Source organism: Lutjanus erythropterus, chromosome 3 (assembly GCF_056507025.1).
Source record: "Lutjanus erythropterus isolate fLutEry1 chromosome 3, fLutEry1.hap2, whole genome shotgun sequence".
Classification (NCBI taxonomy): Eukaryota; Metazoa; Chordata; class Actinopteri; order Lutjaniformes; family Lutjanidae; genus Lutjanus; species Lutjanus erythropterus.
Window position 1 is genome coordinate 11,210,597 of NC_139319.1, and position 24,330 is coordinate 11,234,926.

At 37.4% G+C, this 24,330-nt stretch overlaps 2 protein-coding genes across 4 annotated transcripts; both read right to left on the minus strand.

Moving 5' to 3' along the window:
• Positions 1-1,963: 1,963 nt before the first annotated feature.
• socs1b (suppressor of cytokine signaling 1b) lies at positions 1,964-6,589 on the minus strand. Of its 2 annotated transcripts, none has more exons than XM_084714983.1 (3): positions 6,133-6,589; positions 4,154-4,338; positions 1,964-2,860 (listed from the first exon to the last, which is right to left on the minus strand). In XM_084714983.1, exons 1-3 carry the CDS (start codon positions 6,355-6,357, stop codon positions 2,536-2,538), a joined length of 735 nt encoding a protein of 244 aa, XP_084571109.1. In that variant the 5' UTR covers positions 6,358-6,589; the 3' UTR covers positions 1,964-2,535. The 2 variants fall into 2 exon arrangements, with proteins under 2 accessions (XP_084571109.1, XP_084571108.1); XM_084714982.1 differs by having other exon boundaries at positions 4,154-4,341.
• Positions 6,590-12,695: 6,106 nt separating this feature from the next.
• On the minus strand, positions 12,696-22,936 carry LOC146329714 (ATP synthase F(0) complex subunit k, mitochondrial-like). 2 transcript variants are annotated; one of them, XM_084714984.1, is made up of 4 exons: positions 22,853-22,936; positions 22,665-22,735; positions 13,432-13,524; positions 12,696-12,931 (listed from the first exon to the last, which is right to left on the minus strand). In XM_084714984.1, coding segments are annotated over exons 1-4 (267 nt in total). In that variant the 5' UTR covers positions 22,854-22,936; the 3' UTR covers positions 12,696-12,829. The 2 variants fall into 2 exon arrangements, with proteins under 2 accessions (XP_084571110.1, XP_084571111.1); XM_084714985.1 differs by having other exon boundaries at positions 22,665-22,746; positions 22,853-22,910.
• Between the last annotated feature and the right edge of the window lie 1,394 nt (positions 22,937-24,330).

Consider the following 24,330-nt stretch of genomic DNA (forward strand, 5'->3'; position numbering starts at 1 on the left):
TGGGTTCACACCGGTGACGTAAAGATGGACACCCCATCCATGACACTCCACAAAAACTCCTCAAAGTGAAGCCAAACGCCCTCGATCGCCCCCTGGAGGCTGGCTGCGGTGCAAGACATAAACCCCGCCCCCTCCATGTTACCAGATGGGACATGGGCCAAACTAAAAAAAATCAAAGCAAACGTCAAATAAAAACTGTTCCCAAAGATGTTTTTTGTCACTTTAGGTGGTTCTTATTATGCTGATATATGTTCATGAGTTTGGTTTGAAGTATTTGACTCTATAAAAACTTTCATGTCATGATTGACAGCTGTATGGGCGGGAACTTGACAACCCTGATCACTATTGCACAGACTCTGGCTCCAAATCACCAGCCAATGGGACGACATGTAAACTTAAGAATTTAATTTATTCAGAACAAACACAGTCTTGCACACAGAATACATTTGTGCTTGTTGTTGAAGACAGAAACTACACATTTAAAATGATTTCAAGTGTTAACAGTTAAAGCTGCATCAATCAATACATTTACAATACAACCGAATCACACAGCTGCATGCGATATGAGAGTGGTTATTGACGAACCCACAGAGAATAATCATGGCACAACAAGTCTTAGCTGCTCTCAGAAGGCAGTTACCTGTGGAGTGTTTGCACCTACATCACAGTTTGATCAGTAAAACAGATGTGCAGCCCTGTTAGAGATACCCAGATGTAAACAGGAATGGATTACACACAGAACATTTAATTTAAGCCAATTTTAGGATGTCTAAAGTGCAGGAAAGTTCAGGAAAATGCATGAAAGCTGCATTCACATGAGCTGGCTCATTCATCTCGGCATGTCGACGTCCAAAGTTATCATAAACAAATAAACCAATAAAATGTCCCTCTTCAACTGATTTTTTAAAGAAGTAAATTGATGAGAAACTTGTTTATTATTCTACAAGCTCATATTTGAGTGACCAGACTGACCATTTCAAGCAACAGAGATTACAGACAGGTGCAAGTTCAGCTGCGTTGTTTACATTTGTTCAGTATCTCCAACATGGTCGACGTGCTGCGAAAACACTCTACAGAAACTCTCGAGTTGCTAAAGGAAGTTAAACATTTGGCAAAGTCGTACATGTTTTTTTCAGGACTGGGTGGAGACCATAACAAGAGAAGCTGAGGGTAGCTGGAGTTATCTCAGGATAACAAAGCTGCTTTCTCATAATAACGATGTGACGAAAACAAAAAGTCATTTTCTTGTGATACCTTCATTCAAATCAAGTTTCTTCATTTCATCCGTGACTTATCTCAAGAAAACAAACAGCTGCTTTCTGATGAAAACTGTTTGCAGCGTCTCATTTTCCAGAGAAAATGACCAATTGTTTCCGCCAAGATAATGAGATAATGAACCCATTATTACCAGAAAACAACTCTTTTGTCCTGAGATAACGAGATAATTGGCTCAAGATCTCGAGATAACAGGACTGAAAAAAACAATTTTGACTGTGGTGGCTCGTGGCTTCTATTAAAAGCAGTTCCATTAAAGAGGGGAGATATTAGACTTAGACTCATAATGTGATCACAGAGAAATCACTGTTTGTTAATGTAATAGTTACATCATCAGCTGGTGATATCTCTAGTAACCAAATATCGACTAATGCAGCTTTAAACAGCAGCAGATTTTACATTTTTATTAATGTTACAAACTGATATTTCATGGAAGCACTGGTGCAGACGTCAGCTCCTGTACACAGTGTGTATTTCAAATGTTACATGTGTACCATTCTCATTATGTGTGCAAATAACTTTTGAACAATCCGTAAATTACATACTCAAGCTGCATTTTTCTTATAAAGTAACACAAATATAGTAAACAAACAAAAAAAAAAACAAAAAAAAAACACGGTCTGTTATCACCCATTCTTGAGAACTGGGACAAATCAAATGCCAAACTAAAAAAAAAAACCTTTAAAAGTGATTAATACCAGCACTTTAATACCAGTTTTTTGTCATAAATTGTTTCTTTAAGGATTTATAATTCATGAAATGTTTTGGTTTGCTTTAATTTTTTAAATTTCTAATGCTCCTCTGTGCCAGAAAACACCCTGGTCTCGGTCAAAAAACACAAGAGACAAGATTTGTCTCCCAGATTCCCGTCAACTCTCAAAGTTTAACAAAAACATCTTAATCCGGCATAAAAAAGTTTGATGTGATGTGCCTCAGTCATAACATGTCAACTCTGTAGATTTTATTTTGATTTGCATTAAGAGAATTCAGAGCAACTTTAAAAAATAAGATTTTGTCAACTCTGCAAGACGTCAATTGAGTTGACGTCTACATCTATTAAAGAATTTAACTACTATGAGATTGACCTGTTACAAGTTTTAATAACCAAGAGTTTGATCTTTTAAAATATATTTTCCAGCATAACTGTGGAGTACAAATGTCCCAGTTCTCAAGAATGAATACTCTAATAACACAAACACCAAAACATGTGTTTAACATATGATTACACAAACAACATCTTGACTGTGTCCACACATGTATCTATATACAATGAGGGTAAGTATTAACATAGTCTTTAACTTGAATACTGAGTCCAGGTAAGGTGCCTATATTTTCTGCTCCATATGTGCGTATAACAGCCCTCCTGCAGATCTGCTTCAGGCGATCCGGGCGCTGCCTGCGGTAGGGTAGAGTCAGCTTACAGGACGAGCCGGTGTAATACGTGAGCAGAGCAAAGAGAGAAGCAAAAGTCCTGTGGCTGCCGTACAGACTGAAGAGCAGGTTGTTCAGCTGGACGCGGACGCTCGTCGGGCCGTCATCGCTTTGGTAACTCAGAGTGAAGAAAACATCCGGCTGGCCGCTGTCTCTGCACCAACACAGCAGCATACAGTCACTGTGTTAACATTATACTTCAGAAGCCATGACGCAAGTGAGAAAAAAAAAAATCTGGGCATCTATTTCCTGAGTCTGATCCACATTTTTTCTTTAGTGGATTTGAGATGTGAAATAAAGTTTGTACTGTACTGAATGCACAAAACACTGCAGAGTGCATTGTTCTAAAGATCAAAAAAGTTTTTGTCCCCACCACCGACTCATCAGTCAATATAGACACAACCTGCTGCAAACAAACTTGCAATAACATCTTCTTCATGACAAGCAACCCCCGAACACACAGAACTCAACACACAACGCTCTTAATGGGCTTCACAGTCACTTGTTGGGTTTTTTTTTAGCCTCTGTTTGTTTTTTGTTTGTTTGCTTACACATCTGAATTTAAGTTGAATTTAAAAAAAAAACGTAACCTAAAAAGTTCACAAAATCTTTACCCTAACTCCGAGATTAAACACACAAGAAACCTCATGCCAAACTGTAACTTCAAACAGAGATCATCGATTTACGTAGATACGGCATTAAATAAACATGCAACATGCGTTAAATGAACTAATCTCATAGTGTATACATGTGCTCGGGCTGACACAGTAATGACACTCGGCAAACTGTGCACTCCTACATCCTGCAAAACTGCAGGGCATCTGGGTTAAATGTCCCAAAGAAAAAAAAGACTTAAAGCAATCATGGTTTCGTTCATGTAAGTTTTAATTTCTCTATGCGCTCACAACACAAGGCACGTACTTTTTGTGCTACCAAGTTATGCAACATCATTGTTACGTCTTTCTTTTGGCACAGGTTAAAATACAAGAGAAAGAGATGTCAGTAATGTTACATAACGTGCCAACACGCAAAGTTTGTACCTTGTGTAAAGAGAAAATAAAACTCACCTGGAAGAAATCATGATTGCTTTCAGTCCTGAGGATTACAACAACAACAACAACAAACAAACAAATCAATCTTGACAAATAAAAACCACCAAATTCACCTGCCAAAACTTTTTTCTCCACCTGCTTCACAGATGTAAAAAAACGTAAGTGATTTAGAAAGATAATCTAAAGGAGGAACTGCAACTTATACATAAGTTATACATATTTAATCATAAGTTTGCTCCAAATCAACTGAATGCTGTGTCATCTGCAGCGGGTGAACTTTCCCATTTTTTTTGGAAAACCCCTTCTCAAATGACACCTGGGCAAGAGAACAGCATAAAAACAACAGGAAAAAACCCCCCCCACCCCACCACAACTCTCAAAGCGGTGACATTTACCTGATGAGGAAGGTGCCCAGTGGAGCGTGTCTGAGTATTTCGTGTGCTTCCTCCATGGTCATCGATCCCCAGTAGTAACCACTCTGTTGCAGCTGCAGGTATGTGTGTTTCACCAGTTTGTACTCCTCTGCGCTTCTGAATGGACGGAGGTGTGTGGGCAAGTTCACAGCATCAGCTCCAGTCACCTGCGGCAGCAGAGGACGTATCGCAAAGAATCAGTCAACGTGCAGAGACGACGCTGTCGTATCTGACACACGTACAAATCAAGTAAACTGCACGTGAGATATTAAAAGAAAAACCCTAGAGACTTATAGAGGGAATTTCACAATTATAAACACAAAAAGTATTTAAAATAATCACTAAAAACTTAAAACTTTTAACTAAGAGATGTCTTAATGTATTGATAATAATAATAATAATAATAATAATAATAATAATAATAATGAGAAGAAGAAGAAGAAGAAGAAGAAGAAGAAGAAGAATGGACTTCTAGATTAGTGTTTAGGCAGTGAGAAGTTTCTAAACACAGTGAGACTGAAAAGTTTCCATCCCACCAGTCAAAGTCCAAAGATAAACTTAGTTTCCGAACGATGACACAGTGATAACTGCAGAGATTTCATTTTACATGTTGATGATTAATCTGCAGGTATATTACTGCAATTCTTATTTTAAAATTATTATTATTATTATTATTATTATTATTATTATTATTATTATTACATAGTTAGGTGGTAGGAAGGAACAAAAATCTGCATAATAACAAAATAATACTGTAAATGATGATGATGATGTTGATTACTATTATTATTATTATTATTATTATTATTATTATTATTATTATTGTTGTTGTTGTTGTTGTATAGTGTTTGGCTGGAATAAAACCCGACACATGTTCGGCCCAGAACTCATGTGGAAAGTTTTAATTTGTCACTAACAAACTGATGAATCATCCCATAACCATCACCACCTCTTAAAAAAAGTGTTTTCAAGTATTAAAAAAAATTCCATATGCGGTTTCTTTCTTTTCCTAAAATAAACAGCAAAGGTGTGACCAGTGGTGGAAAGTAACTATATCAATTTTCTCAAGTACTGCATTTAAGTGCAATGTTGAGATACTTGCACTTTCTATTCTGGGCTACTTTCTCTTACAGTTGAGAGGAACACTTTTTGCTCCGCCACATTTATTTGACAGCTGTAGTTACACGTTACTTTGCACAATCAGATTAATAAAACAAAATATGATTGACAAATTAATTCTGATGTGTTATAATAGATTATTGCATTGCATTCTCAGGTCTGTTATTTCTGAAGAACCGACTGTTGCAGACTGACACGGGTCTGATCATTGACTCTGGGGAAGCAATAAAATCATTTTTAAATCACTATTTTGTGTCAAATTATTGGGGTTTTTTTTGGTAAGGAAACATGTAATAAGCAGGATAATGTACAGTGAGCAGGTCATTACTGTGAAATAAACCCCTTCAGGATAGTTGAAGACCCCTCTGCTTTGGTCCTGCATCACACTGTCAGGGTTTATTTCATGCTAATGACCTGCTCACTGTACATTATCCCTCACATAAGCTACACAAAAGTATGTAAAGTAGTTAAAATGCTCATCGTCGCTATCAGCTTCAACACGAAAATGAGGCTTGTATCAGTAACTGTAATCAAATTACGCAAGTTATATTAGTATGAAATGGGTCATAGTAAAAAGTTAGTACTTTCACTTTTGGTTCTTTAAGAATAGTTTGATGCCAATACTTTGTACTTTTACTTAACATTTTAAGTTCAGGACTTTTAATTGTAACGGAGTACTTCTACACTGAGTACTTCTTCCACCTGTGGATTGAGCATTTACAAATGAAATCTCGGTGTTTGATCTCTGACTTTATCTTGCTCCAGCCATCTGTCTACTCTATAACAATCAATATCTCAAAGCAATAAACTCCACAGTCACAGTGAGTAAACTTTGTACTAACCTGGCTCCAGGTTTCAGGCTCGTCCTCAAAGTTGAATTTGTTCCAGAGCAATAAATCAAGCCGGCTCTCCACTGACTCTTTGCTCTCTCTGTGAACTCCCTCTGGGCTCTGGCCTCTTTCTGGTTCTGCTGGTTCTACGGGGAGTTGACTTTGGCTCTGTGTCTCAGGTGTGCGGTTCTGTTTCTGGCTCTGTACTACTACTTTATTAAGATTGTCTCTGACCATCCTACAAAGGAGAATCCCCCTCTTGGTCGCCTGTTGCACCAGTTCCTCCTCTTTTCACCGGCAGATCCTCCATCGTTGACTCCTTTCTGGTCGGTCATCTGCTGCTCAGTCCTCTCAGAGACTCCATGTTGCTTAAACAGCAGCTTGAGATTTTAATCAAGTTTTATCGGCATCGGCACACAGCGCTGGATCTGCTCTGTCATCTGTCCTTGAGGGACTGTCACTGAAAAATCTGTTGAAGCAGACAATCGCAGTCAGAATCAAAGCATTTCACATCATCCTTTTGTCTCTGACCACTTGGGAGCAGCAGAAACAAGTTATGAACTCTACATTGGCGTTGCAATAAGTCGAGCAATCAAGTAGTGGACTGAAAGAAAATTAACTGCCAACTATTTTGATAACTGACTAATTGTTTCAGTCATTTTTCAATAGATAAACAATGAGCTCAAACTTGCAATAAAGCTGAGACGAGCTGCAGAGTTGCATGATTCATCAGGAGTGCCACAAATCCTTACAGGGCTTTTTGGCTCCTCCTTGCTGTTTTGTTTACTGCACTGTCATTATGCACTGTATGTTTCTCCTTTCCATTTTACTTTTATGTATTTTTTCCTCATGTGCAATAAAATACAATATAATAAAATAAATTAAAATTGAAATGCTAATTCTCTGCTGATTCATCACTACAAGCGACCACTTTCACATTCTTTTCAGATTGCCATTTGATACCTTGTTATTATAAGATATTGATTACAGCTGCTTCAACTGTGTGTGTGTGTGTGTGTGTGTGTGTGTGTGTGTGTGTGTGTGTGTGTGGAATCAGACGTCATGTGACTGCCAATAAACCACAGGTTTGTGTATCACTGGGAAGGGCGGATGTAAAAAGATTAATGGCAGGCAAACACTTTCACTTTCTTGTAGTATTAAAAAAAAGGATTTTCTCAGCATTGTTCTCATTATCCAAACATGTCACGTGGCACACGCTATAATTTAAGTTTATGTATAAAGGTGCTTCCCAAAGCCCCTTAAAATCAATGATAAAAGCAACAGACCTAAAATACAATTAGAAAAATTTAAAAAATGTAGGTCTTAATAATATTTAGACTTTATATGTCTGCTTTATAAGTATGTAAGACTGTTTCTACTAAAATGCTGTTATTCTTTCTTAAACTATTTGTCTTTCCCTCTTTGTTTTATTTCAGTTTTCTTATTTAATTTGTCTCTCAAATGGTGACAAGTGGTTGCAAATATCCCATGAAGCTGTGATCTTGATCACTTAGGCTTTTTTTTTTTTCTTTACGACTGCTTTAACATTTTAGCGGAGCTTCAACCAACATTTTTAATTCCCAGATCTCAGCCGAAATCCCGCAAACTTGTTTGAGTTCCTGTTTCTGCAGAGATGGGCTGTGTCTAACTGTAATCATGATGCTGTGTGGATCTTCTACGTTTTCTATCGTTAGAACATTCTTGAAATGATGAAATGAAACAATGACTGTGAGATTTAACTTTCAGTTTGCAAAGTTACACATCCACGTTTGGTGAACAATCAAGTACCTGTTTTACAGCAGAGCCAGGCCGGGCTATTAGGGCTGCAACTAATGATTATTGTCATTGTAGATTAATCTGTCCATCATTTTCTCGATTAATCGATCCTGTCACAATTTTGTCAGTTGAAAAATAGGTCCAAACACACCTATTGAGACCTATTTTTCAACTGACAAGACCCATTTCTCTAGTCTTTCCTGTAATGATTATTTTCATCATCAATTCATCTGTCCATCATTTTCTCCATTAATCAATTAGTTGTTTGATCCAGAAAATGGTTAAAAAAAAAAGGTCCATCAGTGTCCCAAGATGATGTCATCAAGTGTCTCGTTTTGTTCTGACTCAAAGATGTTCAGTTTACTGTCAGACAGAAGTAAGGAAACTAGAAAATATCCACATTTAAGAAGCCGAGTTCAGACAATTTTGACTGTTCTTTAAATTAAAAAAAATGACTCTATTATTTGAGTATGAGAATAGTTGCTGATTAATTCAATCATTGATTCAAGATGATTAATTAATTAACTGTTGCAGCTCTAGCCCTAAAAACACCCTAAAATCTGAGCTGAAAGTCAGCACTCTAACCTCCCAGTGAATGTCTCCCTCGAGATCCAGAGTGCTGGAGTTGAGAAAAATCACACACACACACACACACACACACACAAAAAAAAAAAAAAAAAAAAAAAGTGCGTGTGTCCAAATACAGATGGAGGACACTGCAAGAGCTGCAGGAGTTCAGAGAAAAGTGTTTCGCAGAGAAGACAATAAAAACAAAACAAACATCTCTGCAAATTAATCATTAGTTCACTGTGCTGCACGATGGTTAAACAATAACATGTGTGATTCGTTTTAGATTATTATGAATCTGATACAATTCACGATTAGTGTTAATGGTCATTTTTGTATTACAACTTCTAATTTTCACTGAAAAAAAATATTAAAATCTTGATGACAACATTTGTAGACGTGCAAAGATATTTTCTTACGTCTGGAGAACAAGATTTGTAGGTCAGGGCATCTCTGCCGTACTTCAAAATAACGCTGTTTTGTCATTTTTCCATAAAAAAATTGCAATATGCTAATTAGGCAGGGATTAGTTTGGTTCCATCTAATAAAATGACTGTAAAGGGTAAACTTTCCTCACCTAGCGGAAATCAAAACGTGTTTGATCCCGTTTTTAATCTTGCAATATTACTCAATAGTACCGCTTTCAAAATAAGAGCATCCAATTGAGATTGATTGGTGTCTCTGGATTAAAATTGTGGATGTCATACGTTTTAATGTGCACAAAAGACGTTCTGTAATAACTTCAGTTAATAATGCATGACTTAAACGTAAAACTTACTTACGTGTTATAACTGACCTGTTGAGTCCAGAAGAGTGAAGAGCTGCTGTCAGACTGCATGCAGCTAAAAGTCGCAGCTCTTCTGAAGAAGACACATTTTACTTTCGGTTAAAGTTGTATTTGTGCTGGAGGCGGAGCGAAAAAAAAAAAAAAACACTATTCGCCGTTGCACACAAAGCAACCTAGATAGTATCCTCAGCTCCCCTGCAATGGGGTTCAGTTGAGACCGTGTCAACCCGCACAATATGATCAGGTGTTCATGCTTTCTTTCTTTCACTTTCGCTCTCAAGATAGCGTTTCCTTGAAAGCACGTGATCTGCCAGCAGAGCGCGCGTGTTGGCGCGCGTGCGTGTGGTTTACAAGATATCTTTTTCTTTAGGCTACTTAATTCAGCTTGCACTGTTAAATACGTGTGGCACCCTTAATTACACGGTTAAAAGCAAAAACACATGTTATGAGCAACATTAAAGGACTATTTTGCGTTTTTCAGCAGTGAGATAGTTATGCAAAGCATTTCATCTTCCAGTCAAAATGAATGTGAAACTTGAAATGTTGAGAGCATGTAATCAGGACATCTTGATATCAATCATTATGGCCAAGGGCGGATAATTAATGTCACGGTTAGTGGGGCCAATAAAATGCAATAACAAAAAAAAAACAATATGCACGAAGAGACTCAGATTATAGCATGCATGAGAACAGAGTACAAAATAACAGGTGTGTGTCTGTTTCTCACTTTACCCTTGATGGTCTGAATAACTCACTAGAATTGTCACTAATCGCTTAATTAATGTATTAAATGACCTATTCTTGTCCTACAAAAGGAAAAAATAGAAAAAGAAGAAGAAGAAGAAGAAGCAAAAAACCTTTAAAATGAATAATATGTAATTTATAAAATGTTTTTGGTTCAACACCCTTGGTCCCAGACAATAATTTACAACTTCAGACAATTTAAAAATGTGTTAAAAGCCTTCAAAGTCTAAAACTTATAATAACTACTGATGACACAGGTATAAATGTGCTATTATAATCAGCTTTGGTTTAAAAAATTGATTTTATTATAAAAATGTTGGCCCTTTAAAGTCGTGTCCCAGATTTCCATCACCTCTGTCAGATTTATACAAAAACACGATTTAGCTAATTGCTAATGACGTAGTTAGCTTGTGAGCTCACAGTCTGAACTGTTTACCGGTAACCTCCTGGGATGCAATCACATAAACAAAACAAATGGAAATAATAAGTCCTATGAAAACATTTAAGATTTTGTTCAACAGCAGTAATATTAATCCAAAAGCATGATATATAATAATATGACTATTATTAATATTTTGCAAATAATACCTACTTTTACTTACTTACTTTCTTCTGTACTTTCTCTTTGAAATTTGGGATTTAAGAGTTCAACTTTTTGAATTAAACATTCCTTTTCATTCATTTCACATTTTATATTTTAGGAGGAAGTGCGTCTGTCTCGACTGAGCAGTGACTACATACTCTGTTTTCCTTTGTTTGCCATGATCTTCTTGTGTCTTCCTTTTTTCAGTTGCTAGTTTGTGGTCACTCGGCATGGACTTGGTCAAGCTGTGTCTCTGTTTTCTGTCTCTGAGACATATCCTGCCAAATCATAATCTCAGAAAACATTCTGATGTACTTAAGCACTTAGTTTCCTCTTTCCAGCGTTCTAAATAGGTTTCAACAGCTGGTCAGCAGATATCTCGAATACTACAGAACCGATCAGCCTAATTTTTTTTTTTTTTTTTTTTTTCACATGCATGACTGTATGCTGAAGACCTCCATTACTCAGATTCGTCAAAGACACCTGAAAAACTTTTTTTAATGACTTTATGTTTTCAGGTCATCCTATTCACATGAACTTGATATCACAAGAACGCCTCAAGGGAATTTCTTCAAACTTTGCACAAATTACAACGTATGTGGAGGTCATGTTAATGCTGACAGAACTTTGCAAATCTCTGCTGGTTGCATCTGGCAGTTGTAGTGGCACTGCAGTAGGTGCTTCATCATCTGTCACCTGATTAAAATATGAATATGTGCACAATTCTGCATGTGAACATTCTGTTGGATCTGATGCTGTCATTGCTCTACAAGAGTAGGTGAAACTCAAACTGTGTTCAATGACATGACCATTTATGGTAAACCAGGACTTTGTCTCCTGGCATCTGCAGCGTTTTTGAGAAATCATGACATTAGCGTTTACTGCTCAGTTCCCAGTTCTGACAGTGCTAACTACTATGTCTACTATGTCAGTAGAAGACAACAGGAAAAAGGCCATCAGCGAGGGAGAGGCCAGGAGCAGCACACAACTGAACAACAAGTTCTTTTACACAGAGGTCCAATGTCTGCCAGAGCATCATCGCCTAACTTGGTGAAATCCTGTCTATGGGGGTTTTTTTTTGGTATTTGTGGTATTTGGTATTTGTGGCGCCTCTTCATAAAAATGCTTCTGAGGACATATTCCCAAACACAACCTGAACACTTTGGCTTCATTTATAATGACTGGATAAATTGTAATTATCTTATATCTTGAAAATGCAACATTTGACTTTAATTAAGTTTCATTGGGAACACCTGTGTTTACACTATTTCATATCAAAATGCCTCCTGTAAAAAAAAAGACTATAAAGATCCACAGTCAGATCATAGCAATCTGACCCAAGAATTAAGAGATAACTTGTTTTTCAAAAACGGGTCAATTCGTGTCATATTTCTTACAAGTACTAAACTACACTACAAAACTGTGGCAAGAAATTGAGCAAATCTATTGAAATTTGAGCCCCAAAAAGAAAAATGCATCTTTTAGACCCGAGGAACGTGAGCTGCTCTTGTGGCGTGAAAAAGAATGTCAGAAATATTTGTACAAATTATTTTAAACACGCATAATACTATCAAAATACCACAGAATTTCAAAGGAAAATGCACACCACATCAGTTTTTTTTTGCATTCAACTTTTGAACTCAATCTCTTATTTCGTATAAAAGGTGCAGAAAACATAACAAAAATAACAAAGACAATGTATTAAAAGTGCCTACAGGCTCACACATGATTTTGGTTCCTTTCACAAAAACAAATTTTAATACTGTGTGTAGTGGTGACGGAGTATTTTACATGCATTTAGTTTTAAGAAGATAAAGAAAATGCTCTAAAACCCAGGGGCTGAGCATTGCCTAACAAAACCTGCATAGAACTAAGCACAGTCTTTCTTTGGTACATCCTTTGTTCACCGACTCCCACTCATGCAACAAGTCTTACAACAGGTTGCATGATTTTTGTGAGTGGCCTAATTCTTGAAAGAAATAAAAAAATATATATATATTGTGGATTTAATATGGGTAATAAAATAGTATGTTAAAATAAAAATGTGTTTTGGTTGCAGCAGATGGACACCTTGTGGAGAAATATATTTACTGCACTGAACATTGATCAGACAGCATCCAGCATCTGCACGGCATTTATTAACAAAGCACAGCTTTAAACTTTGTCACAGTTGGACGTGGCAGTTCGTTCTGTTTCTTCAAATCATAAATATAGCTTAGTGAACATAAACATCACTGTGAGAGGTCGAGCTGTCAGGGCGTGGAGCTGGATGTCTGGTTTTCCTTTCGGTTTTGTCTTTGCATCAAAAAGGCAGCTGCTGTTACAGCAAAAAGCCCGTAAGTCACCAAAACGCACTGTAAGAGAACAGAGGAGGACATGTTTCTGACTGAGGAGACTTGACATGTAAAAAAAAAAAGAAATGTTTATTTTTATATTTAAAGGGACACTTCACCACATTTTTTCCACTTTCACTTTTTTCACTTTTTAGTGTTCGGTTTTGGAGATATCGGCCACAGAAATATCTGCCTTCTCTCCAATATAATGGAACTACATGGCACTCGGTTTGTGATGCTCAAAGAGCCAAAAGCTACATAAGCTTAGCAGCAACGTCTCTTTCCAGAAATCATGAACCTGTTGCTCAACTTCATCTATAGAACTCGTTATGAGCAGTTTCATGTAAGAACTCTTTTCTTTCCACCAAACCACACCTTCCAACTGTGTCTCAGCTCACACCAAAACCATGTAGGTGGATAAATAGCACTACAGGTAAAGGAAAATATGCATTTTTGACTTTGGGGTGAACTGTCCCTTTAATGGAGCATGTATATGTATTGTATATCTGGGCATTATGTACATTTCGGCGTCCCTTCAGGGTGTAGCTATTAAAGTATTTCCTCCAACCAGTCAGTTCCATAGACACTGGAGCCTCAATGCCAAACAGCTGCCTCTGAAACACAAAACCCACAAACACACACATACACACACACACACACACACACACACACACACACACACACACACACACACACACACACACACACACACACACACACACACACACACACACACACACACAAAAGGAAGAGGAAGTGCTAGTCAGAACACTTGATATTTCTGCACATTTTTATCATATTATGTTATACCAAGTGTAGGAAGAGAAACTTTTAGGAATGTAATGTCGTTTATAAGCAACATTTCATTCCAAGTAAACTCAATATGTATCACAGCTTTTCTCCATTAAAAACATGCAAAAACTTGAACTATGCAAACAATGTTGAAAAGTTGAAGCTCGTGTATCAACAAGACTCCAGATTGCCAAACTCTGAGCACAATCCCATTGTTTTCACTCAAACAGAAATCCTAAATCACTTTTTTTTTCTTTTTTTTTTTTTGCAAATGTCTAAACAAAAGTCACATAATTTTGCACACTTTGTTCAGCTGGAAAAAAACAGGCCTTCAAAATGCCACACCCTGATTACTGTTTGGTTTCACTCAATTGGCAAAAACACACCAATTGTGTGTCAGAGCATAAATGAGGCCTCAGGTGACATCTATTGTGTCTGGGGAAAAAAACAAGTACCATGTTGAACAAAGAGAAAGTGAAAGAGTGAGAGTAGGAGGAGGAAGAGGTTGAGACAATATTTCCAAAGAAATCTGTATTACTTTGGTTTACCACGTATTAAATCACTTCTGGGCACTGACTTCATTATTGCATTGCCAGTAGTAGTGTTTCTCATTTTACAAATCAGTCCAATCAACCCTTCGCCGAACCTCACCCCAAACAGTATCTGTCCAATCATAAACTGTAAATACTGCTGTCAAGGTTCCCAAGGTTAAAAGGTGTGCAGGAGGCCCTGAGGAGAGCGTTTTTTCTGTAGTCTTGCAAAAACATGAAACACAACAGCACACACGTGAGGAGTGGATTAAACTCCATCCTTCAACTGCTCTAATATTCTAACTTTTCCCACGTTAATGAGTGTATTTCTGTCATCTATCATGCAGATATACCTGCCGTATTTCACCATCCGACCAGTGATTGCTGAGATGTAAGCTAGCTTTAGCCTCGCTTAGCATTAACATCACTATCATGTACGCAGCTGCTCTTTAACTTTACAGGAACATTTTTTACAGGGTTCTTGTTTTAAAACATGTCAGATGGAAACATTAAAACGTCAGCTGGAGACTTCTCAGCTGACTGAAGTCGAGTTAGCACTAGCTTACATCAGCCAGTTACACATATGAAACCTGCTGACAAAATCCACCGTCGTCAGCTAGAAATGAGAAGCTGCTTTTGTTTACTTCTCTAAGGAATCACAGACCTCGTGTTTCAACAATTACCCCTGATTTTTCACGTCAAATCTACCACCGTTGTCACTGTAAACTGCATAAAGGCAGTGCCAGAATGCAAAGCTTGGCAGACTTAGCAACAGTAACTAAGGAGGGCGGTACTTAGCGAAGGGTCAATTACTGTGAGTTTGCCAAAATACGTAACAATTGTGTCTTATAACTCTTTATAAGTTTACAGTCTGAATCTGTGAAGCTGGGTTGTGAGTTTAACCCATTTTAAGCTCATTGGACTGACAAATTTGTGTTGTATCCTACATGCTGATGTAATGCTTGTGTCAATGTAGTATTTATATGTATTGTATGGCAACAGTCTTTATACTGTATGCACCATAATGTTGTAACTTACTATTTTTGGGCCCCAAACCCCTAAACTTTGAAAAAGGGAACAAAGTAATCAGTTTCTCCACAACTGAATATGTAACATGGCTTCATGAAGCCAAGACATACATAAGCAGTATTTTGATTGTTTCAAATTTATCACACCTGTGTTTAAATTGATGCTCTGCAAGAGATATTAGTGAAAACATAGTTATGAGTCCAGCGTTTCATTTTGAGAGAGTTTACTTTTGAGAAATTGAGCTAAAGTTTCAAGAAATGTCTTTAAACAATTGTAAAAAAAAAAACTGTAAAAGTCACAAAACAAGCTATATATGCTATTTATCCATCTAGATTTTTTTGGTCTTAGAGATTTTGTCCATAAAGATGTCTGCTGTCTCTCCATAATAATGGGACTAAAAGGCAATCTGCTGCAGGTGCACAAAGCTCCAAAAGAATACATTTGAAAAAATCTCTTTCCATAAACCATGACCCGGTTCCTCAAGATAATTCACACACCTTGTGTTGAGCAGTTTCACGTTGAAACAAGTTTCTTTTTAGCAGAAAAAGAAAGTAATTCTGGTAAATTCTACTGCAGAAAAGAAAGTAGCTCCTACATGAAACTGCTCACAACAAGGTCTGTGGATTGTCTTGAGTCACCTGGTCATGATTTTTGAAAAGAGACACCGATTTTGAGCACCACAAACCGAATGCCAACTAGTTCCAGTATATTGGAGTGGAGGCAGAAATCTCTGCGGCTGATATCTCCAACTCCGAGCAACTCAGACCAAAACAATCTAGATTGATTAACAGCACACCGGGCCAAAGGAAGAATATGTAGTTTTGATTTTCGGGTGAACTGTGCCTTTAAATTAAAATAAACCGCACTTGAAAAAGGAATGAAAAACAGCGACACCGATGAACCAGAACAGCTGTGGCACAGAAGGTGGAGGGGGTCATCCATTACTCACAGGGATGTTGTCCAAGTGTCCTTGAACAAGACACTGAAGGCCAAGTTGCTCCTGATGAGCAGACCTGCGGCTCGCACGTCTGGCCCACCACCAGCAACGTGTCAATGAGTGCGTGAATGGCTGAATGAAACTGTAAAGCCCTTTGTCTGTGCTATATGAACACAGACAGCTCATTCACCCCAGCAAATAGCTTGAGAGCACCATTAAGTCAAAACGAATGTGAAAGCTGAACTGTCGGGAACATGCTTTCAGCGTATCAAACATTATGAAACATCAATGACTTGGCTCCAGTGAGTCTCATTAAAGTAAAGATGGGGGCCTCTTCTCTACTTTGCACACAAACACTAAACACAAAGTAAGTCTGAAAACTTTGTGACAAGAAATTGAGCAATTCCTTTTCACGTGTCAATGACAGTTGAGGCCAAAAAAAAAACAGAAAAAAAGAAGTCGAACATGTTTGCATGTTGAAACAGGAGGTTTTGCTGAGTGGCATGACGAGGCAGAACTGGGATGACAAACTGGTTTACGGTCATGGAAAGTCACATTCAACACATCATTTGAATTAGATTAAACTGAATTATTCATCAGCTGGAACCAGCCGACTAATTATCTGGACGTGCTGGCAGCACAGAGCTCATTCTCCACAGACTCTCCACGGCCAGTTTTTTTTTTTTTTTTGCCATGAGAGTTGGGCTGCATGATAAAAGCCTAAAGCTGTAATTCCCTTTGACTGAAGATTTTGAAGTTTTTCTTTTAATGCATTTGCTGATATTATTAATAAAATATCTAAATTCTCCACCATTAGCTGCCACAGAAACACATGAAAGCCAGCAGGCTTTTTTTTCCTCTACAGCTGACAGGAAAGTGAAGTTTGTCGTGATGCTGAACAAATTATATTCATCAAAGTCATGTCACTAAAAATTATGGCTGTATTTAAAGCTTATACATTTTTGAAGGTTGCAGTTAACACCAGCTCGGCCCGACAATTAAAAAAAGTTTATTAACTTTCTTGCAGAGAATCAGATGAGAAGATGTTTGTGCCAAGCAGCAATCGTCGGTTGTGAAAAACGAAGCCGACACGAAAGAAGTCTTGCGATACCAGACATTCAGAGGTCTCTCTGTTGACCCGTCATCTGGGGATTTTTTAAATGCACGGTGGTTGCTTGAATGACGGAGAGTACAATGGCTAACAAACCTACGCACCTTACATTTTTTTCCCAAGGACACGCCTTACCCGAAACAATGCTCTATTCTCTATCACCGCCCCAATATGAAGGGCCGCTCTAAAGACTTTGGATTAGTTGTGTAATGCAGACTTTTTTAAAGCCATCTTATTGTTTTCATCTGGTTTTAAAGAAAAAGAGAAAAAAAAAGACTGTCCTCTTTCTCTATTGAACAAAGCATTTAGAGACTTGTGAGTCTAATGAGTGCCAAAAACTGCAGTTCATTAAATACCCACTTGAGGCTGGCTCCAGAAGATAATCCCCATTAAAATGCCCAGCAGAAATAAACATGTTTGCAGCCCGGCGCAAAACCAGTTTTGGTCTCTATAGTCAATTTCCCTGTGGATGACAACTGTATGTACAGGGCTTGAATCATTAACTCGCCCATTCAAATTATATTAAGGCTTAAAGTTATGCATAATTAAAGATGTGGTTCATTTGGCCACTGCAGCTCCACCCATTAGCCGGGAGTTAGGTGAAGACTCTGCCAAGATGGCAACTGACAGGAACCACCACACTGTGAGCTTCCTAATGGTGACATTACATTGGCTTCATCCCCTATTTATTATACAGTCTATGTTTTATACTGTATGAAGCTACATTCAAGAGACCGTTACCTTAGTTTGGCATTAAGACTGGAAAGGGGCAAACAGATAGGCTCTAAGTTTGTCTCTGTCCAGACATAAACAAAATCTAGCAACCAGTTCACTAATTTAGTGCTTTTTGTTTAAGTAGTGCACCAGTGATGTGCACATGCATGCTTCAATTTTGGCTCATTAAGCTCATGTAACCACTGTCCCTATGGTGACAAGTTAACATAGATCAGTAGGACTGGGTATCGTTTGAAAAATTACAATACCAGTACCAGTACTGATAAAGGTTGAGTCAGTAGGATTTGTCTGTGCTCAACTTCAGTCTCACAGACTGTAAGAAGCTGCTAGTTGTAGCTTCAGTAGTGGGCCAATCACACGTAGCATTGAACTGAAGAATGCTTTCAGCGATTGGCTGCGAGCAAAATCATACATAATCTTTTTTTTTTTCTACATCTGGATGCATAAAGGTTGGAATGCAGGTACAGTATCCCAGCCCTCTACATCAGTCAACTGTGAATGACCACATGGTCAAATGTTATCTGTCAGTTCACATGAGCGCGCTCTGTCTGTCTGTCTGTCTCTCTCTCTCTCTTGCAACAGTAGTCTGCAGGAAACAACTGGAAAAAGACGCCTCTGACTGCAGAAATGGCGCTGTCCGATTGGGGCCTTCGTGACGATTCAGTCTTCATGTGCTTTAAACAACAGGTTCATGCAAACTACTTATATTACCTCACTCTGAGGAAAAAAAAAAAGTGGCGCAGTGTTGGTGTGTTTGTTGCCCTCCAGCAGCACTAAACCTGTGCTTAAACAGTAATTAACAATAACATAGTTGTGGTTTCACAGGCGGTTGTGCATTTGGCTTTGTGCCAAATTCGGCTGTGTGCAGCTGTTTCCTCCAAGCTTGTTTGTGGTAAGCTACGCTAACTTTGTCCCAGCTGTAGCTTTATGTTTAAAGGAGTACTCTGCCATCTAGGGAATATTGTTTATTACTTTTCTCACAGTGTTAGATGAGGAGGCCGATACCACTCCCATGCCTGAACAGATATTAGGAAACCAGAGCCAGGACATGGTTCGCTTAATTTGGTACAAGGACTGGGAAAACAGGAAATAAGAAGTCTGGCTCTGTCTAAAGGTAACAAATCTGCTTACCAGCACATCAATAGATCACCGATTAATATGTTACATCTTGTTTGTTAAATAAACACCAGAACTAATTCACAAAACCAGCAAAGGTGTGGTGGCAAAGGTTATTTTTTTAGCCAGGCTTCCCCCATGCTTCCCTTCTTTGTGCTAAGCCAAGCTAACTGTAACCTGGTTAGAGAACGAGATTAATCTCGCCTCAAATTATTGTGAAAATGTGTTTTTCCCAACATGTCATATTATTATTCCTTTAAATGAGCTCTATGTGTGCTGCACGACAGTAAAAATATATTTCAGGCCCTTTCCAAATGTAGTCGGACACTTCTAATCCTCTTACAGTGTCTCTTTCAATGCAAAAGCCTTAGATTCATTAAAATGAAGAATTCATCAACTTGTTTAAGAGTAGAAATACAGAACATAAGGATTCATGTGAAAAGAGACATTGTTTCTATCATGAACATTAGACTTGCATGAAGAGAGCCAGGGGCGACAGCGGCGTGCTGACGAGGCCGCTCTGCTCCCTAATGCTGATTTATTCTGCATCAGGTATTAGCATTAGTGGAGAGAGGAAGTAGAGTAGAAAGGGAAAATGCTTCCTCTAACCAAACACAGAGTCGACTACATGAAACCACACAGATGACTCAAGCCTGGTGGATTACACAAGTGTTTCGGGGTAAATTTTAAAATATACGTATATGTGGTTGGATGCAGGATTCTAGCAGAAAGTAGTTAGCCTTCAATTCTACGTTATTAGACACAAGTGACTGACTGTCTGGTTGCCATGGATACAACACAATGACAGTTTCCTTTAAGGACTGAAATCAGATGCTCTAAATGTCATAGTGAGCACATCAAACACCTCAGTTACACATCTGTCACTGAGATCAGTGGACGAGGGTTCTGAGTATTTGTTATCAAGTCAATTAAGTTTATCTGCTGGGACATTAAATGTCTTGTCTTTGTACTGTATTCTGTTTAATACAAGTCGATGATTAATGCAATCATCATTGCACTTTATTTACGTTTTACACAGCCTCCCAACTTTTTTGGAATCAGGGCTGTAGGATTACCAGCTCATGCTTGTTTGCTTCTACCAACCAGTCAAGCTGCAGTTTACAGCCATGTCTGTCCCAACTTACATAATATATGTACTGAAGAATTTCAAGGACTTAACAAAAAGTAATAATTGTATTTTTTTGGCAAATGGAAGTTATCTTGATATTGACATGTGTGATTCCAGTGAATGATTTCCAGTGAGAAACATGCTGCCTTCACTTAGAGATTTTTTTTTTACAGAGGACTGATAGAGAGCTGAACATTATGATGTCAAAGAAGTTGACCTTTGACCTTCTGGATATAAAAAATGTCATCACTTCATCCTAGTAGACATTTGTGGAAAATGCTGTCATAATCAGTGTATGAATTCTTGAGTTTTGGCCATAAACAGGTTTTGTGAGGTCACAGTGACCTTTTAGAGCACAAAAATCTAATCAATTCATCCTCGAGTCCATTTTGTGCCAAGTTTGAAAAAAAAAAATCCTCAACTTCCTGTATTTACCAGAGCTCAAACATCTGGTATCATTTTTTCTTTTAACATAAAAAAGCCTACTTGTCCTTACAGAATTTCTTTACTTCTGCATGTGCAAAAAGCACAAGTCATACATACAGTATAGTCTGAGTATTGTATATAATGTATACTTTACAGATTTTGAATGTCCTTAATTTCTTATTGTGCTGCTTTTACACATTTTAATAATTTGTTCATCTGTTTCAGTTTGTGACAGGTTCTCCACCATGTGTTATAGGGAAAAATGAAAAACAAACATATTGGGATGATTTTAACAAACACTGAGATATGAGTCACAATTTTAGTAGGAATGCTGTTTTTTTTTTATTTAATTTTTACTGAAAAATATGATTTTAGCCAAACATATTGCTCTTAGCCTTGGGATTTCGATAATATTTCGATCAACAGTTAAGCCCCAGACAAAATCAAATATCACAATATTTTAGACCGAATACTGATATTTATTGTCATTGCAACAATGTTGTGGTGGTGACTTTTGGTGCTTTCACAAAATATTAACACAATGAGTTATTTTTGATAAATAGTCAACAGTAATGTGGATTTAATGACTGAGTGGTTAAAGGTAAACAATAGAGCAGCTCAATTAGTAAATTAATTGCCAACTATTTCAATAACCAATTTATTGGTTCAATTCATTTTGTTTTGTTTTTAAAGTCAGAATTCTCTGATTTCTGCATCTTGGGTGTCAATATTTTTTGTTTTTTTTACTCTTCCATGACAAGTAAACTCAATATCTTTAGGGCTCTGGGCAAAAACGAGACATTTAAGGATGTCATCTTGAGCTTTCACCATTTTCTGACAATTTATTGACAAAACAACTGATCAATTAATCGAGAAAACAATTGACAGATTAATCGACTAAGAAATTAACCATTAGTTGCTGGCTTACTTATGTCATAAGACATTGGTTACCAACCTGGGGCCCGAGCCCTCCTTAAGGGGGCGCCAGAAATCACAGGCGGTCCCAAGGACTTTGTCTGCTCTGAGGTCATCAAAAGTAGATTTGCACATTTTAACTACAATCACAATTTATTAGAAAATCTGTATACAAAAGTATTTAAACAGATTTCTTTGTGTTAAATTAAAAACAGTAGGCTACTTTGTAGACCACACCCCTGTGACCTCTCAAACTCTGTGATAATGAATCATTATTGTTCTTTTGAGGAGGATGAGTGCACGAAAGTCAACTCTGTTGGGTTGTTAGAATTAAAATGTTAAGCTCATACTAGAAAAGAATGAAATGAGCCATATCTAAGGATGGAAACAATTTACCTGATGTTTATTTGGGATGATAAAACTTTGAAATTAATCACTTTTTCTTTGGTGTACATATCCACGCGTGTGGGCTGGGGGTGCCCAGTTTTCATTGTAGGGAGTAGGGGGGGCCTCTCAGGACAAAAAGGTTGGGAACCACTGATCTAAGAGAATATTTAGTCTCATCTCCCAGTATCACTACCAGGGGCGCCGCCAGGGGGCGGAAAGTTAGGACGATTCTAAGGGCCCGGGCCTGACAGGGGGCCCTTTGAGGGCTATCAATATTATTTTAATAGTATTATCTATCTAATCTGTCAGGGGGCCCAAGATTTATGGCGGCGCCCCTGATCACTACAATATTACACTATATAAAGCCCAGCCCTAAAATGTGTGGTTTCATCAAAGGAATAAATAATGAAAGTGGGGAGAAAGTAATGTTTTCTAAGAGCTTATTCTGTCTAAACAACAGTCAAACAACAAAAATACTGTGTTCACAATTACATAGAAAACAGTGAAATGCAAAGATTTCCCTGTTTGGTACAACAACCTAATCCAAATAATGGGTTTGTAAATCAAAACAGATACATTTTCATGATATTAAAGGAATAATCTTTGTTGAATGTGATCCCACCTCTGCAGACAGGACATGTTCTTACCTTCACCTCCGTTATGAGATGACCGAAGCTGGTCAGAGGGATCCGTGTTTTCACAGGAGACGTCGGCATCACTGGACACAGTTTGAATGAAAACGTTGAGTTAAACTGTTCGTGCTGTGACACACATTCACTCCACAGCCTCAGGCTTCATTTACATTTATATTTATAAGGTGAACAATCATACTTACTGCACCGTTCAGTTGACTGGAGGAGAACGCTTACACAATATTCTCATGTGTTCCGGGTGCCATGACGTAATGCATATTCTGTCCAATCACGTGTTTCTAAGCAAAGCGCTGACCAATGGGATGTGGCCCGGTGGGCGGAACTTACAGGTAGTTACACAAACAGGAGATTCATGCAACTGTCCTTCCTGCGTTCAGGCACAAGAGAGCGCAAGATTAAAGTTTATGACAAGGTACAGTAAACTGTCCGCTTTCAGACAGGTTGAGTCAAATAAAGCAGGCTTTAAGACTTTGTTTTATGGGTCCTCTAGATTCCTACAAATGTCCTGGACATTTCAAGAGTTATTTTGCAGACAAACACGTGTATACATTTTTTTTATTATAATTATAAACAATTCATAACTAATTTAAATGATCTGAAACCATCTAAGTAGTTTGTATTTATGAAATTAAGTGAAATTAGCTAGTGGTGATAAGCCATAATTTAACACTGAAACAACACTGGGAACTTTATGATTCTGTATGTAAAAGCAGACTATCACTTAATATTGTACATTACTGTATTTGAAACTAGCAGTGTTGAAAGTAACTAAATACATTTACTCAAGTACTAGATTTAAGTAGGAAGTATTTTTACACTGACGTGCGATTCCAGTGAATAATTTCCAGTGAGAAACACACTGTCTTCACTCAGAGAAAATATTGCTTGTGAATATTTCAACCATGTAGTTAAAATTAGGTGCACCTGTTTCTTACATATTAATACGATAATCCAATATTAAAACACTGACAGGATATGATGAGTGATACTTCTGAACACTTTTAACTGGATCCTGTCTTCATTTCCCTCATAATTACTATCTCCCTTTCAAATAACTGTCCATTACACCCTAACCCTAACCACACTGTGAAAATACTCACACACTACAACTGTAAGTCCTACTTAGGCAAAAGAAGTAGAGAGAGTACAATATTTCAATATTTCAATATGTCTGAGATTTCGTGAGGTAGAATTATAAAATTAAGTAAATTGGAAATAATCACATAAAGTACACATAACTCAAATTTGTGCTACAGTACAGTACTTGGGTAAATGTATTTAGATACATTCCACCACTGCATTTTATAGTACTTTATACTTAAAGTCCTCTACATTTTGGAAGCCAGTGTCATACTACATTTTTTGGACAATATTATTTCTGAGTTTCTTTGCAGATTCATATTATTAATACAAAATATAAATCAACTGATAAACTGTGATGTATTTTAATGGATTAAGCTGCTCAGCAGTAAATAAATTAGTTAAAATTAGCTTCACCTTTACCATTTAATGCATTAATAATTATAATCCAATAATATATAATAGGCCATTCCTTGTGATGAGTGCTTTTAATAATGAGTAGGTTTACTTTGAACATATTTTGATTATTAAGGTGTAACACCATATATATATATATATATATATATATATATATATATCA